Genomic DNA, 14,845 nt, shown 5'->3' with positions numbered 1-14,845 from the left:
ACAGGAACTGCTGCTGTAGACTCATCATGGAGAGTGGTGAGCAGGTGCACATCTCGCTTGTCTGTATTTTACAGCCAGCAGTTCCTCACACCTCGGCACTGTTGACTCCCCACGGCTCTGTTTTTTGGGCACCAACTGTTTGGGGAACCCCTTGTGATTATACCTCACAGTCCCACAAGCTGGAATGTCAAAAGCAAAGAGGGTTTTCAGAAGGGGGATTCCTGTATAATAATTGTCAGTGTACAGGTGGTGACCCATATAAAAGAAGGGGTTCATAAGGTCCCATGCAATCTGTTTACTGATATTCAGGGTGGGGGGACAGCCGGCAGGCTGGAGATGGGTGTCAGTCCCCGAGTACACTGTGGTGGCATCACAGCACTTGTACAGTTTTATTCCATGCCAAGCCCGCTTTGATGGAATGTACTGCTTAAATATATTAAGTGGCCTTTGTAAAGCATGAGAGACTCCACTGAGAGTTGCTGAGTAGGGGAGTACACTTCAACAAATTTCTCTCAGGCTGTCTATAAGTGGCTGAAGTTTATGCAGCCTGGCATGATCTCTGTGGTCTCTGGGGAGGGCAGTGGTATTATCATTGTAATGCAGGAACCTTAAGAGCAGCTGGAACCTATCCCTCCTCATAATGGCAGGAAACAGGGGGGGTTGCATGGACAGGGTTTGTGCTCCACTAGAGTCCAAGTAATTTTTTTCAGTTCTGGGACACTTCTTTCTTTCCATTTGTGGGTATGAGCTCCAGCAGGTTATCGGTGAAGAAAAGCTGGAAATACTGCAGAGGGGTAAAGCCAGCAGTATCCACCTCTGGACCTATAGTACCAATAAAGGGTGGTATGTCTGGCTGTACATTACTAGGGGGGTCCAATTGTACACTGGCACATACTCCCTTGGCCTCCTGGGGCATGCAGGCTGTACCTCAGACTTGTGTTCTGGATTTCTACCAGACTCTTCCATGGAAGAGGGGGAATCCTCTTCCTCAGTGACATCACTGGGGGTGTCAGTGGGGTAAAAGTCACTACCAGAGGCAGGTGGAATCAGACCAGGGTCCGACTCTGAGTCACTGCCACTGCAATACATTTGCAAGTAATGTGATTCATGATTGATATTCTGGGCACTCATTAATGTTGCTGCTGTTTTGCCTCCTTACAGGGCACAAGCAATCCTATATTCCTAAGCAGCATTGCGTTTTTCCAGGACTCTCTAATCAATCAGCAGACACAGGTGAAGCTTTCAGTGTACGATGTGAAGGATCGATCTCAGGGAACAGTAAGCAGGCATTTTCTTACTATATTCTGTGTTCTTGTGATTTGTGTGTGATGTGTTTATCCCTAGAGAGGGAAGACAGGTATACATAATTCAGAATTCTTACCAACACTTCCTGTTTTGTTTTAAAATACCAAGAATTAAAATAAAATATACAGCTACATATAGTATCTATATAGTGGAAGAGTTAACACTGTTTCCTTACATGTTGCTGTTACCAAAAAATTATATTTGAATGGTCACCAACAATGTTTTGGCTTGTAGACTTAAACAACAACATCAGTTGACCTATGACTACAACTATTTAAATAACGTACTTGGAATTTTTCTTTTCTTTGTTGACATCCTGACACGTTTTTACACTTATAAATTAAAACTCTATTTCAAAGGTATTTTCAAGATGTTTGCTTAGTGGACTCAATTTTGAGAACAGCAAGCACATTGATACATTGTTTCAAACTAAATGAACCAGATCAAGTCCATTTGAAACAGACCGAATGTGAATGCAGCTGAATTCGGTAATTCAAAGTATAGTAGTCTCACTTTAACATGAAGGAATTTATTTTATTTTATTTATTTATTTATTTATTAATATTGTTTGAAACCTGAAGATGATCCTGTATGAATCGAAATAAAGTAACTTACGTTAAGAAAGGGAGGTAATGTACTTTTGTACTGTATTGTATTTTGTATGTTCATCCACAACTTTAAACACTCAATTATAAATCTTACATAAATCTATATTAAAAAAACAAACTGTGTACAATTCTACCCATAGATCTTGTTTATTTTGTTTTCATCCCTTCATGTCTCCAGGGTAGCCCCATTTGTGTTAAACTATTTAAAAAAAGCAAACAAACAAAAAAAACCTTAATGCGGTAACCTAATAAATACATTGCCGACCTATGCATTTAAATAAAATTATCAAACCATACGATTTATTTATTTACATTTCAAAAGTACAAAAACGGATCTTCTTCTTCAGATCGGCTTTGGGTAAAGTGCATTTTCTGCATCCTGATGGGGTCATATTGCAACTTGGGGTCAGGTAGATAGATAGATAAAGAAAAAATAACACCCTTGTCACTAACCCAGCTTTATTGGGGCGTGTCTCTTCAGGAATACGGGCAGGAAAAAAATGGATGTCTACCGGTAGTGATCAGAGCGAAGATACACCTCTGATCTCAAACCTGTGCAATAAGCAGATATCTTGAAAAGACCTTTGAGTTTTATAATTGCAAAAACCTGTCAGGATGTTAACAACGAAAACAAATTACAGGTGCATTATTTCAATAGTTGTAGCAACACATAACGCTGTATTTACCAGAACCCTGCTTCTTACTCTTTCACCTTGAAGTAAATATCTTGAAGCTTTTCTGTTGGGAATATGCAATGCCATGTTTTTATAATTCCATTTCAGATGTATTTACTGGGCTCTTCATTGTTCACTGTGAAAGAACTGCTACTGGAGAAACAACACAGGTTACATCTGATGCTAAGGTAGGCACATAATTCATTACCTGAATATACAATTCTATTTAAAAAGTGGTTTTGATTAAAAAGAAACCTGTCAGATACACATCTGGATTCGCCACCTTTGTTGCATAATGCGATAATGTTCAATCTTCTATTTGAGTTGAATGTTGACAGTTTGCCTTTGGGGAGAAGTTAATCCTAATGTAAAGAGTAATACCAGAGAGTGATTTATGTCCCTTTGTTCCTTTGATCTAGACTTGTTCTGTTCACATAAATCTCACCCTGACAATCAGGTGAGACTCACTGGTGTTGATAGGGCTAATTTTCCATTCAAAGTAAAGCAACTGAACAAACAGCTGCTTGGGTTTATGTTGATTTTCTTACTCTGGAGAACAGCAATCCACACAAATCAAGCAGCTGTGTTTGTTCAGTTGTTTCACTATGAATGATAAATTAGTCCACTGAATACCAATGACCCTCACCTAATTGTCGGCACCTGATTTCTGCGGAGAGCTCAATCTGAATAATTTAAATAGTTAAAATTCAAATATATCCACATATTTTTTGCATTGTATTGCTCTTCAGCATCTGGTTTGTATCACTTCGATATTTTCTCAGAACTTCCCAAGGCATAATGTACCCAGTTTGACCTTTTATAATATGAATATTAAAAGCTGTGCTGCAACTCCCACTGTTTCTGTCCTTACAGGTCTGCTGAAAATGAGAGAGTGGGTAATATCACAATTATAGCATGGCAGATGGAGGAGAAAAGAGACCAAAGGGCTCCAGTGACACGGTTGCCTGACACTATCAACGGAAGGGTAAATGCTAACTGGACTTTAGATTCCTCCATGCATTCAAATAAGCACAGTATCTTGTGTTGGATTGTATCCATGGCAACAGAACATGTTCTCCGTCCTGTTGCAGAGAACTAGAACTATGTATTTTTTATTCATTTATTTCTTAGCAGATGCCCTTATCCAGGTCGACGTACAATTGTTACAAGATATCACATTATTTTTTACATACAATTACCCATTTATACAGTTGGGTTTTCACTGGAGCAATCTAGGTAAAGTACCTTGCTCAAGGGTACAGCAGCAGTGTCCCCCACCTGGGATTGAACCCATGAACCTCCAGTCAAGAGTCCAGAGCCCTAACCAATACTCTACACTGCTGCCCATCTAATATTAGAATACTTTCCCCAGTATTCTAATATTGGATGTAATTAGTACTGTGGAGACTAGATCTGGAAACAGTCATGGTAGCACATGGATTGAAGAGAAACCTTTATTGAGTTTTTAACTAAATTTAATTTGAAATGAGTGCTTTGGTACTTTTATTATGTACTATAAAATGGATCACATTGGCAAGGAACAGCAGCTACTGTGTTAAATCGCACTGATTCAATGAGTGTGTAGAATTAAGTGCATTTCAGCATTACATGAAATAGAAAAAGTTTAATATAAAGTTTTGATATTTCTATTTTATGCATACATTTAATTTCTGCTTTGTGTTTTCAGATGGTCCTTCCAGTTGATGAAAGCTTAACAGAGTCTTTAGGAATTAGAGCAAAATATGCATCATTATGCAAAGACACTTTATTAAAATCAGGTAAGGCTGCCATTATGTTTTTACACATTCATATAGTAATGCATCCTCTTACATTTTGTGCTGGCAAGATTTTCAGAAATTGAGACAACAACTTCAAATTATGTTTTTATAATAAATTGTAATGAAACATCCCTCTGAGCCTGTGCCAGAACGAGCAGATAGGACATATGAACCAATCAAAATACTGAACTTCGGAAGAGGAGTTGGGAACCAATTAAATGTTTCTATTTGAACAGGTTGAATTTTAGCAGTCGATGCTATGAATACAGGAGAAATTTTGACAGGAAGTCCCAAAGCATAACTGATGTGAACCAAAAATAACTGATCAAAGATTATTCGGGGGGTTAATAAAAATATCAAAACAATCACAATTATGTTGAAAAAAAGATATTGCAGGAATAGGTACAACAAAGCAGGAAAGTGTTGTGTTTTAAACCCTACAGTCTGTTCAATAACATTTTAATATAACATTTCAAACAGCAAATTGTCAGTGGGATCAATTCTCACTCAAGGTAACAATTTAATTGATGGCTGATCAATTAGACCGTTAAAGTTTATCATATCTGCAGAAAACACAGCTGGCACCAAAAACAAATGCTGAAGGCAGATAACAGCAAGAGACATCTCAAACTGATTTTGTATAACAAGGTGCCCATATGCAAATAGTATTGTAAGGCTTTCAAATCCATTTTCTTATTTCTCATTAGTGTAGCAACATTATGGCTGCCCCCCTTTCTTTATTGGAATCTTTTGGCTCCTTGCTTGTTTTTGATATACAGGTACAGATGTTTCAAATGCAGACCCCATAACTCACAGCAGCAGTACCACTCTGGTTAGCACTCCTTAGATGCTGACATTCTTTGACAGATATTTCTCTAGTTCTTCCAGTTCACCTGTATTTCAGTAACAAAATAAAGTTTTGTCCTCAGCAGTGCTCCATGGGGACTTTTTCCTTGGATACATCCCAGAAATAGGGCAAGTGAAGAAAGTAGTGTTTTTTATTTACCCAGCCTATCTGAGATGGAGGGTCTATTCCAATTACATTTTGTATTACCATTTTTAAATCTGGGCGAGGCTGAGAAGTGATTGGAAAGCCACTAAACCTATAGAGGATCTTAGTCCAGTCTGACATGGGACGTGGCGGGGACACTAAACCTATAGAGGATCTTAGTCCAGTCTGACATGGGACGTGGCGGGGACACTAAACCTATAGAGGATCTTAGTTCAGTCTGACATGGGACGTGGCGGGGACACTGCGGATCACCACATGCACAAAGAGCACCTAGGAGAGAGTAGGGCTAGCACTCAATTCAAAGCAGGAGCAGAGCAGCATTTTACTAATAACTTAAAAATTAGTAATGTTTTTGTGTGTTTTAAAGTGTATACTAGTAGTGAACTAACAATGTTGCTATTTTTATTGTTTTCAGCTGCTTGAATTGAAACAGAAAGTAATTGTGATGTGAAGCATGTGGTTTCGGATGGATGGAATAAACAAGTAGCTTATGAATACACTTTTAGAACATTAATAAATAGTTTTAACACAGTCAATGCGGTTTTAAAATAGAGTGCACAAACAGCAAAGTGTTATAAAAGAGTATGTTCTCAAATAGAACACCAAAACTATCAAATATATGATTTATCTTTTTGTGTTTTTAAGTGGCAACTATTTTTACCTTGACTATTAGTCAAATTACAAGCCGTTATTTCACTAAGAGAGAGTGGAATCCTTGAAGTATCTGTCCAGTCATCTTCCACTGTTGTTGTTGTTGTTGTTGTTGTTTTTATTAATTAGTCATTTTTTTATTTGTTGTTATACAGTACCCCGTCACTGAAATGTTACTGTGTAGAAGCAGTGCAGATCAGATTGATACCTGGGTGTATGAAGGTCATTACTAGGGTTTTGTGATCTCTTGTTCCAGTGTTTGGTGGTGCAATGAGTCGGATGTACCGTCTCCCTACCACAGATGGGAACCACCTGCGAATACTTGAGCAGATGGCAGAAAGTGTGCTTTCTATCAATATCCCACGACAGTTTGTAAAACTGCTCCTTGAAGAAGACGCAGCCAGGTAAGCACACCATTCCCAGGTATTTTGCTGTAGGCCGATTTTCAGTCATCGCACACATAATAGCTTTTTATTTGTCTAGAAGAAAGTTATCCAAGATAGGATGTTGCTCTATTATATTATAGAGTATAATTTATTTTCCTGTTTACACATTTTGTCTTGTTAACAGAGTGTATTACCATACCAATTATTGATAATTATGACAACAATTAAGAGATATTCAGGTTTATCACACACCATAATGACATATGAAGGGTGGACTGGGAATTTGAATATTGACCACACCGGACAACTGTTTTGCATTATTATTATTATTATTATTATTATTTATTTCTTAGCAGACGCCCTTATCCAGGGCGACTTACAATTGTTACAAGATATCACATTATACATTATTTCACATTATACAGATATCACATTATTTTTACATACAATTACCCATTTATACAGTTGGGTATTTACTGGAGCAATCTAGGTAAAGTACCTTGCTCAAGGGTACAACAGCAGTGTCCCCCACTGGGGATTGAACCCACAACCCTCCGGTCAAGAGTCCAGAGCCCTAACCACTACTCCACACTGCTGCCACTAATTAGTATAGAGGCATTTCTTTGATACAGGATTTAGGGATTTATAAAGCCTAATATACACATCTCTGAAAATACCTCAATTGTTTGGAGCAGTGTATATAAAATGATACACTACATTTTTGTTAAATAAAAGTCATACATAGTCCATTTACAGCATAGCATCATTTCACTGAGCAGAATGACTGATTTGATTGAACGCAAAGCTACTTCAATTACCTTTTTAGGGTCTCAAACAAAAAAATAAGGGGCCCTTACACGCTCATCGTGTCCTGCACTGGTTATTAAAAATCAGGGCATTCAAAGTAAAATATTCTAAAAGTCTCTTGTCATGTAATAACTATAAGAGCTAGTAAAATTGCTATAGCTTTGCTCGTTTTATACCACTCGGTCTTGTGTCTTGCTATTCATTGTAAAGTAAGGACCCCTTGTGTTTTTGCAGAGTTTGTGAGCTGGAAGAACTGGGGGAGCTGTCACCCTGTTGGGAGGGTCTTCGGCGGCAGATTGTTACCCAGTATCAAACCATCATACTGAACTACCAGGAAACACTGACCGACCTGCATCAGTATAAAGGTCAGTGCCAGCCAATAACTGTAACCAAAAACAGTGCAGGAAAACAGATGCCAGTTCATTTTAATATACAAGCCACAGGCTACATATTGTTATTTTAGAAATTGATTAAAAGTGATAAAAACGCCTTGCCTATTCCAAGATGGGAAAGTCAAACACTATTCCTACTGGGTGCTGTCGGGTATTAATTCAATGAAGTGATTCAACAGAATTTAGTTTTACTTTTATACATTTGTGCAATGGATTTTGAATGGGATTTTCTGTCCACGCTCAATTGTTTTTTTTTCATTGTGTTTGTTGATTTTATGTTTTATACTTTGTTCACGGAATTTCAGCTCTGGTTGTGATAGAATGTAACTTTTACTGTGTGTGTTACAATGGCTGTCATTACTTGTACACTATTAAATCACTTTCTCGTCATACTGGAGTTTGCAAATAAGGATCTATTGTAATGTATGCAAAATAGTTTTGCTAAAAGACACTTGCACTTTATTTACACCAGATTTGTATATACATTATTATTTACTTACATTGGATGTACTGTAGTCATGTAGTAATCCTACTGACAAATATGTCACAAAGTTTAAAAACTGTAGCTACTCATTTGGGATTTGGGAAATTATTATTATATTTGAAATGAACATATGTGTGGCTGTATGTATTAGATTAAGCTGCTTTTTTCATAATCTTCACAACATTGTAGATCCTCATTTTATAACCTTCTAACTTCCCCTAGCTGTTTACTTTGGGAAGTTAGTTTGGGATGTGACTGTGTGGCATTGAATAAACAAGGTTAACAGTAACTCAGTGACCGCCTAACAGCTAGTACCTCACAGAAATGTTTTGTGCACATAAGACACAAATGAAAAATGATAGTCACTGATTACATTGTGTTTTGTATGCATTTTAGAAATTAGCTTTGATATTAACTGAAGTTTTTTATATATATACATATATATGAGGCCTGCCTACGGACAGCACTCAGACTCCGGCTCAAATGCAGTACAACCCGAATTTACAGGACACACAGGAAAGCAAAAACTAAAGAAATAAACAAAAAACTAACTCCACACAGAGTGCTATCTAACATGAAACGGTTTACACAAACTAATTCCTAATTCTAGCCACAGGACAGTTCGGCTGTTTACCTGTTTAACAAAAGTATTAATTAAGTTTTTCTACATCCACTGTTCTCTCTTGTCTTTTTGTTCATACTTCTTGTTGTAATCTTTCTTCTCCAGCTCCTTACTCCATGCCTAACTCTCCACCTGAACCAGACAGATGAGCTGGCTTTTATACACTACACAGGAGTCCGGAATCACAGAGCAATTACACAGTCAACACCTTCAGCAAGGTTGCCTGCAGGTGTGCTTCCCTGGCTAACTTGCTCTGGGTTGACACCTGCTGGCCACCGTGGTCAATTACAGTCTCTCTTTCAGACAGGGAAATAGGCTGCTAGTCAATGTACCACAATACCAATTTCTCTTTGCAGCACCACTATATATATATATATATATATATATATATGTGTGTGTGTGTGTGTGTGTAGATATATATATATATATATATATATGTGTGTGTGTATATATATATATATATATATAGTATATAGAGATATATAGATTCTAATATATATATATATATATATATATGTGTGTGTGTGTGTGTATATATATATATATATATATATATATATATATATATATATATATATGTATATATATATGTATGTGTGTATATATATATATATATATATATATATATATATATATATATATATATATATATATATATATTCATTTTTAGAATCTATATATCTCATGCTTCTGTTGTGTGTGATGTTTCCTTCTGTCTCCACAGGGCCATCTTTCAAAGCTAGCAATTTAAAAGCTGAAAAGAAATTGGAGTTTCTTCCAACCAACCTCCACATCCAGAGAATGAGAGTACAAGATGACTCAGGTGCAGGTACTGTGGAGTCTGTTTCTGTCTTCATTTATACTCGGCCAGTTAGGATGGTGAGCATGAGAATTAAAAGCTTGCAACTTCCGGTTGTATTTGTTTTACTATTATTATTATTATTATTATTATTATTATTATTATTATTATTATTATTATTAGTTTTTTTTTAAAGTTCCATTTCAGACATAGTGAGCAAAGTGTTTGTTCTTGAAATAGAAATTCAGTCAGTCATCTCATCATTGCTGTACTTTAAATATAGATGATCAAGGGCCACTGTATTAAGCATAGATATTACAAGCAGGGTTGCTTCCAGTAAGAGCTAGATTTATTTTTTCCCCTATAATTCCACTGCTGTGGCGTGTAAGAAACCAGTTTAATGGGTTGATTTTGATCAACGTATACCTGGATTTCATCAGCATTTTTCAAGGTTGGGGAATGCCTCTGGACTACATCAGTTCTTAATTCCACCGATGCCATATTATGTGGTAGTGCACTATGGATAATTGTAGAGTATAGAAACCAAGGAAAGCTAGACAGGATAGGAAGTTTATCAGGTAAAGGCAGCTTTTGTAATTTTTATTTTTTAAATAACAATATTAGAGCAACAAAACCTAGAACCAGTCAGAGTAAAGTCAATGTTAAATAAAAAAAAAAAAAAAAATGTAATACCAAAAATGACATTGCGCTACTTGCTCTTAAGCAGTGATCACTCGGCTTGTGCTAAATAGATATTCTCAGTAAAATTACAATTTTTTTGTTGAACAGATCTGACATATGACATAGTTACTATCGGAGCACCAGCGGCACATAGTCAGGGCTTTAAAAATGGAGGCCTCAGGAAGCTCATTCACAAGTTTGAAGAAGCCAAAAAACAGTAAGTAAAAATAAGGGGATTTGCAAGTTAGAGTAACCTAATGTTGTTTGGAAAGCTCATAAAGCTTACGTTTATGTTTTTGTTTGCTTAATTGTATGCTTTATTTTAAAGCATGCCCTGCTGTATTTGTTTGTTTTTTGGTTGTTTTAATACAAATATAGTTTTATAAACTATATAAACTGATTTCAGTATTAATAATAAGAATATTTAGAGCTTTTTAAAATGTAGCTTTTAATTATAATTTTCAAAGATAAACAAAATCATTTAGACAGTTCTCTTGTCCATAAATGGTTATATGAGTTTTCTCTCTCAAGATATAGCTTTCTGCAAGCCAACTAAACAGCCAGAATAATTTTAGTAATACAGTGCACTCCCTTTATAAGAATCACATCCGTCATGGATGATTTGATTCTTATAAGTGGTTGATTCTTACAAGTGGACCGATATGATTACAATTAGCAAAAGCACATCAGCAGTTTAAATACAGTATACAAATGTCAATGGTACTCAATCACTGAGGACAATACATCGGAACAAGTCCTCGTGTGTAAGCAACTTGTTATATGATCACTATTATGTTTACTCAAGGCTGCATTTAAGCATCTGTGGCTTGCTTTTTCAGTTGCAATACAAATCTCACAGTTTTTCACTAAGTGGAAATGCAAAGCTCTGCAATCCACCCCCCCTCCTCACCACGCTGCTACGCAGTCTCCCTCCCTCTACATGCATATCACACAATAACAGTGCTGTACTCGGTATATATTCAGTGAATGTGTATTCACTTTATTAAAACAAATTTTCACTAGCAGAGAACAAAAAAAAATACCTGCCATGTCAACTCACACGTAAACTGCACGACTTGCTTTTTTTCTACTGGGAGTCGCTGGACCAGGGATTATACTGTATACACACTGCGTATGTGCCTAATCACGCAAGATGTGTTCAAATTCAAATTCCAAAACAGCTTTATTGGCTGTACACGTCATTGCACTTGATCCAGTATCATATTATATGTAGTCAGTTTGCACCAGAATGATTCTTATAAGTGGATTGCTTGATTCTTACAAGCAGAGTATTTTAGCATGGTTAATATAGGAATGATTTTGTCCCAGCGGTTTTGATCACTGTATTCGGTTGATTGTTATATCAGTAATTCTTATAAACGGAGTGCACTGTTGTCATTTTCCATGTCTCTGAACCATGTGTAAATTGTATTATTTCTCAAAGATTATTTACTCCAGGTTGTTCTAAGCATGTTTACACCAAATAAAGTTACCAAATAATTAACTCATACGTTTGATTTAGAGGGTTTTAACCCTTTGCTGCCTAAGCAGAATGTCCATATATGGGCATAAATATGATCACTTTGTGTTTTAGCGCTTGTAGTTTGGCAACCTTAAATAAGAAATTAAAGCCCAATAGATCTACAGAAAGGCATTAAGTAGCTGTTTAAAAGATGTATTGTATTTTGTTATGGAATATATTATGTTTTTCTCATATAAGTCACGCCTCCCAAAAAAATATTGAGAATTGTATAATAATAAATAGTTATTTTTAAAAACTGCCAATGTCGACCTCTTTTCAAGTTATAGAGAAAAAAAAATCTAGAGCATATAGGAGCGGTGTGATTTTTCAAGTATTTCAAATCAGAAATCAGAAATTAAATATCATGTACAGCTGCAGAGCTACACAAGGTTTTATGATGCATGGTATTTTACGAAAAAACAACCTCTGAAATGGAAAATGCAGAATTTCCAAAAGCTGAGGCTGGAAACATTATTACCATGTTTGTGATAAAAGTATATTTATTTAAGAAAAACCACACAAGATGTTGAGTAATTCTGCTTGTTTCTATTAAAAAAGAAGCAACTTGCAAAACTTTCATAGATTTTTTTACTTTTATTTTCAAAACTAGAATACATAAATCACACACAGAAACAAAGAAAAAGTAAACTAATAATAATAATCATAATAATAATAATAATCACTACAGCTAAATAATGACTGTCCACCCTTTTACACACATTCGTACACACACACACACACACACACACATGCATACACACACAACAAGATTGGTGATTGGACAGCCGAGACATGACATGAAAGGTCGTCGATCATATACGATCGATTTTCAAGCACTTTGGCAGCAAAGGGTTAAGTAATCCTAAGTTGTTTCTTATTCAGAACTGTAGTTGCTCGGGGTCCCCGAGGGGCTCATCTGGTGAAAGCACAGCTGCAGGATGAGCCGTACAGTCAGGGGAGAGCAGGTTCGTGTCCTAGTTGTGCGAAGTTGCTGGGGATTTCGAAGGGGGTTTCGCATTGGCTCTGGCGGGTCTACGGGTTAGGGCGGCAAATCCGTCAGGGACTTGTGAGCTCAGGAGGACACCTGCAGTGCAGGTTGTTGTCCTCCAGAGGCCGGTAGCTCGCTTTACATTTGCTTTCGAGTTCCCAGGTGTAAAAAGGAAATTGGCATGGTCTTGGGATCAGAGGAAACCCACTGAATCTTTTGGTCTTCTGAGCTTTGTAGGGAATTAGTGTAGTGAGAGAATATAATTGGACATTGTAAATTGAGTAGGAAATCGGGGGTAAAATAGCTGGGCAAGAAAAAAAAAAGAATTGCTATTGGTGTTTTTTTCTTCTTTTAGACAAAAATATGTTAATGGCCATTTGGAGTAAACATTTTTGAGAACTGGTCAAATGTTTTTTTTTTTTGTTTTTTAGAAATTAAAATGTGGTATTGAGTTTTACTTTTTTAAATACACAATGCTACCTAACTGATATTTTGTTTATTGAAAGCTATGGTATCTGTCTTAATGTTGGATACAACTGTACATAAATGAGAAACAATGTTAACAACTGTCAGGGGGAGAGAATGTAGATTTGAGATTTAATTCAAACAGGTCTCCTTGGTAATAACTTGGCACTGAATCCTCCTGGTCTAGAATGGTAATTCATTTCCCAGTAATGGTTGGAATGTCAGCCCAGCTGCTTAATGTGTAGATATCTTCTTAGAATATCAGGAGGAGGCAATGCCAAGCTTAGTTGTTTTTTACTAAAGAAAGAGACCATGTTGTCAAATCTGTAATCTACCCCCTTTTTGAAACAGATTTTAAATCAAATTTTTCACAGTCTTGTTTTTCAAACTGCCACATATAATTCTGTCACAAGGACCTGCTGTCATCATTATCGCTTCAAGGCTATTTAGCGCCAATCAGGGCCTACAATCAGAAAAAAAAAAAAAAACATATTTAATTTGTTTGTTATTAACACATTGAGTTCACAGATTAAAATATTACTGAATGCCAAAAGATCTTTGGATGTAAAACTAGCCGTCTCCTACTAAAAGCTTTGGACTGTGCAGCTATGGCCAAAAGTTGTGCATCACCTAGAATTTTATGATTGAGACATTCATTAAATACAAATAATAATAATATGTGAACATAATTTAGATATTTTATTTAACTTTATCTTGTAATCAAAGAAACTACAAAATGATATCGCTAAATTAGTTCATTCTACGGTGATGCAAAACTTTTGGTCATATCTATAGAAGTCTCAAAAGTTCACATGATAAAGTATTTATTATTTAGTATGGTCACTTAGTAAGGTCACTTCTTCATAAACTTAGACATTTTCAATATGAACAAGCATTGTTTTCAACAATAAAATGTTTGAATTTGGTAACATACATTTATTAACAATTCAGGTAGACATAAGACACATAAATGATGACTTTTTTTTTTCTTTTTTTTTTGCAAAATTATTTATTGCTTTTGTGCTTTGAAATTGCTTGGCCTTGCTTGTACATTTTGTAATGTTGCTTAAACAGCAGCATTCTTTCTATTACAATTTATGATTTGATTGCATTTTAATTGCTTCTTTGTTTTTTAATCAGCGTTTATGAGGAGGGTTGGTGAGTTCCTAGCTTTTCACATATTTTTTCCTTTAAATTTGTTCTCATTCATTTACCCTGTCAATGTGAATCTGCATGAAAAAAAGAAAACATGTTCATGCCAATCAAAAGCAACCTTTTCATGTATGCCCGTGTTCAAAGCTGTAACTTGACTGTCTTACCAGTTACCTTTCTCACATGGTTCTGCTTGTCCACAACATGAGCTTTCTTTAGACTGTGTATGGCTTTCTAACTGGGTTTCTGATTTCTGGGTTTGCTTTTCACTTATTTGGGGTTAAAAGGTGAACCTGGAAATATGGCATGTTAACTGAGAGATGTATTTAACTGAGTGCAGTTCCAGATAAAATGACGTCCTACATAGTGAATGGAAGTGTATGGCAGGTAAGGTGGAATTATTTAATTAGCAAACCTTTTTAATACTGTACCTTTTAAGAGGTGGTTTCACAGACCCCTACTAACTCTAATCATGGACTTCCTTTCCTAAAGTAACATTCGTCCAAGAGTAGTGATAAT

The 14,845-nt window shown here is 36.0% G+C and overlaps 1 protein-coding gene across 9 annotated transcripts in view; it reads left to right on the top strand.

Moving 5' to 3' along the window:
- LOC117406148 (inositol polyphosphate-4-phosphatase type I A) overlaps nt 1–14,845 on the top strand; it is a 67,032-nt gene that overhangs the window by 27,481 nt on the left and 24,706 nt on the right. For 7 of the 9 annotated variants that reach the window (XM_059030223.1, XM_059030220.1, XM_034010017.3 and 4 more), the window contains exons 5-13: nt 1,162–1,278; nt 2,696–2,775; nt 3,461–3,572; nt 4,275–4,365; nt 6,285–6,432; nt 7,456–7,586; nt 9,444–9,548; nt 10,308–10,416; nt 14,315–14,332. In XM_059030223.1, the coding sequence (XP_058886206.1) occupies nt 1,162–1,278; nt 2,696–2,775; nt 3,461–3,572; nt 4,275–4,365; nt 6,285–6,432; nt 7,456–7,586; nt 9,444–9,548; nt 10,308–10,416; nt 14,315–14,332 (911 nt within the window). The remainder of the gene's footprint in view (nt 1–1,161; nt 1,279–2,695; nt 2,776–3,460; nt 3,573–4,274; nt 4,366–6,284; nt 6,433–7,455; nt 7,587–9,443; nt 9,549–10,307; nt 10,417–14,314; nt 14,333–14,845) is intronic. The other 2 variants (XM_034010018.3, XM_059030221.1) reach the window with 1 other exon arrangement.

The sequence above is a fragment of the Acipenser ruthenus genome, chromosome 9 (genome assembly GCF_902713425.1).
Source record: "Acipenser ruthenus chromosome 9, fAciRut3.2 maternal haplotype, whole genome shotgun sequence".
Lineage (NCBI taxonomy): Eukaryota > Metazoa > Chordata > Actinopteri > Acipenseriformes > Acipenseridae > Acipenser > Acipenser ruthenus.
The sequence above is the reverse complement of the archived record's forward strand: the minus strand, read 5'-3'. Positions and strand labels throughout refer to the sequence as shown.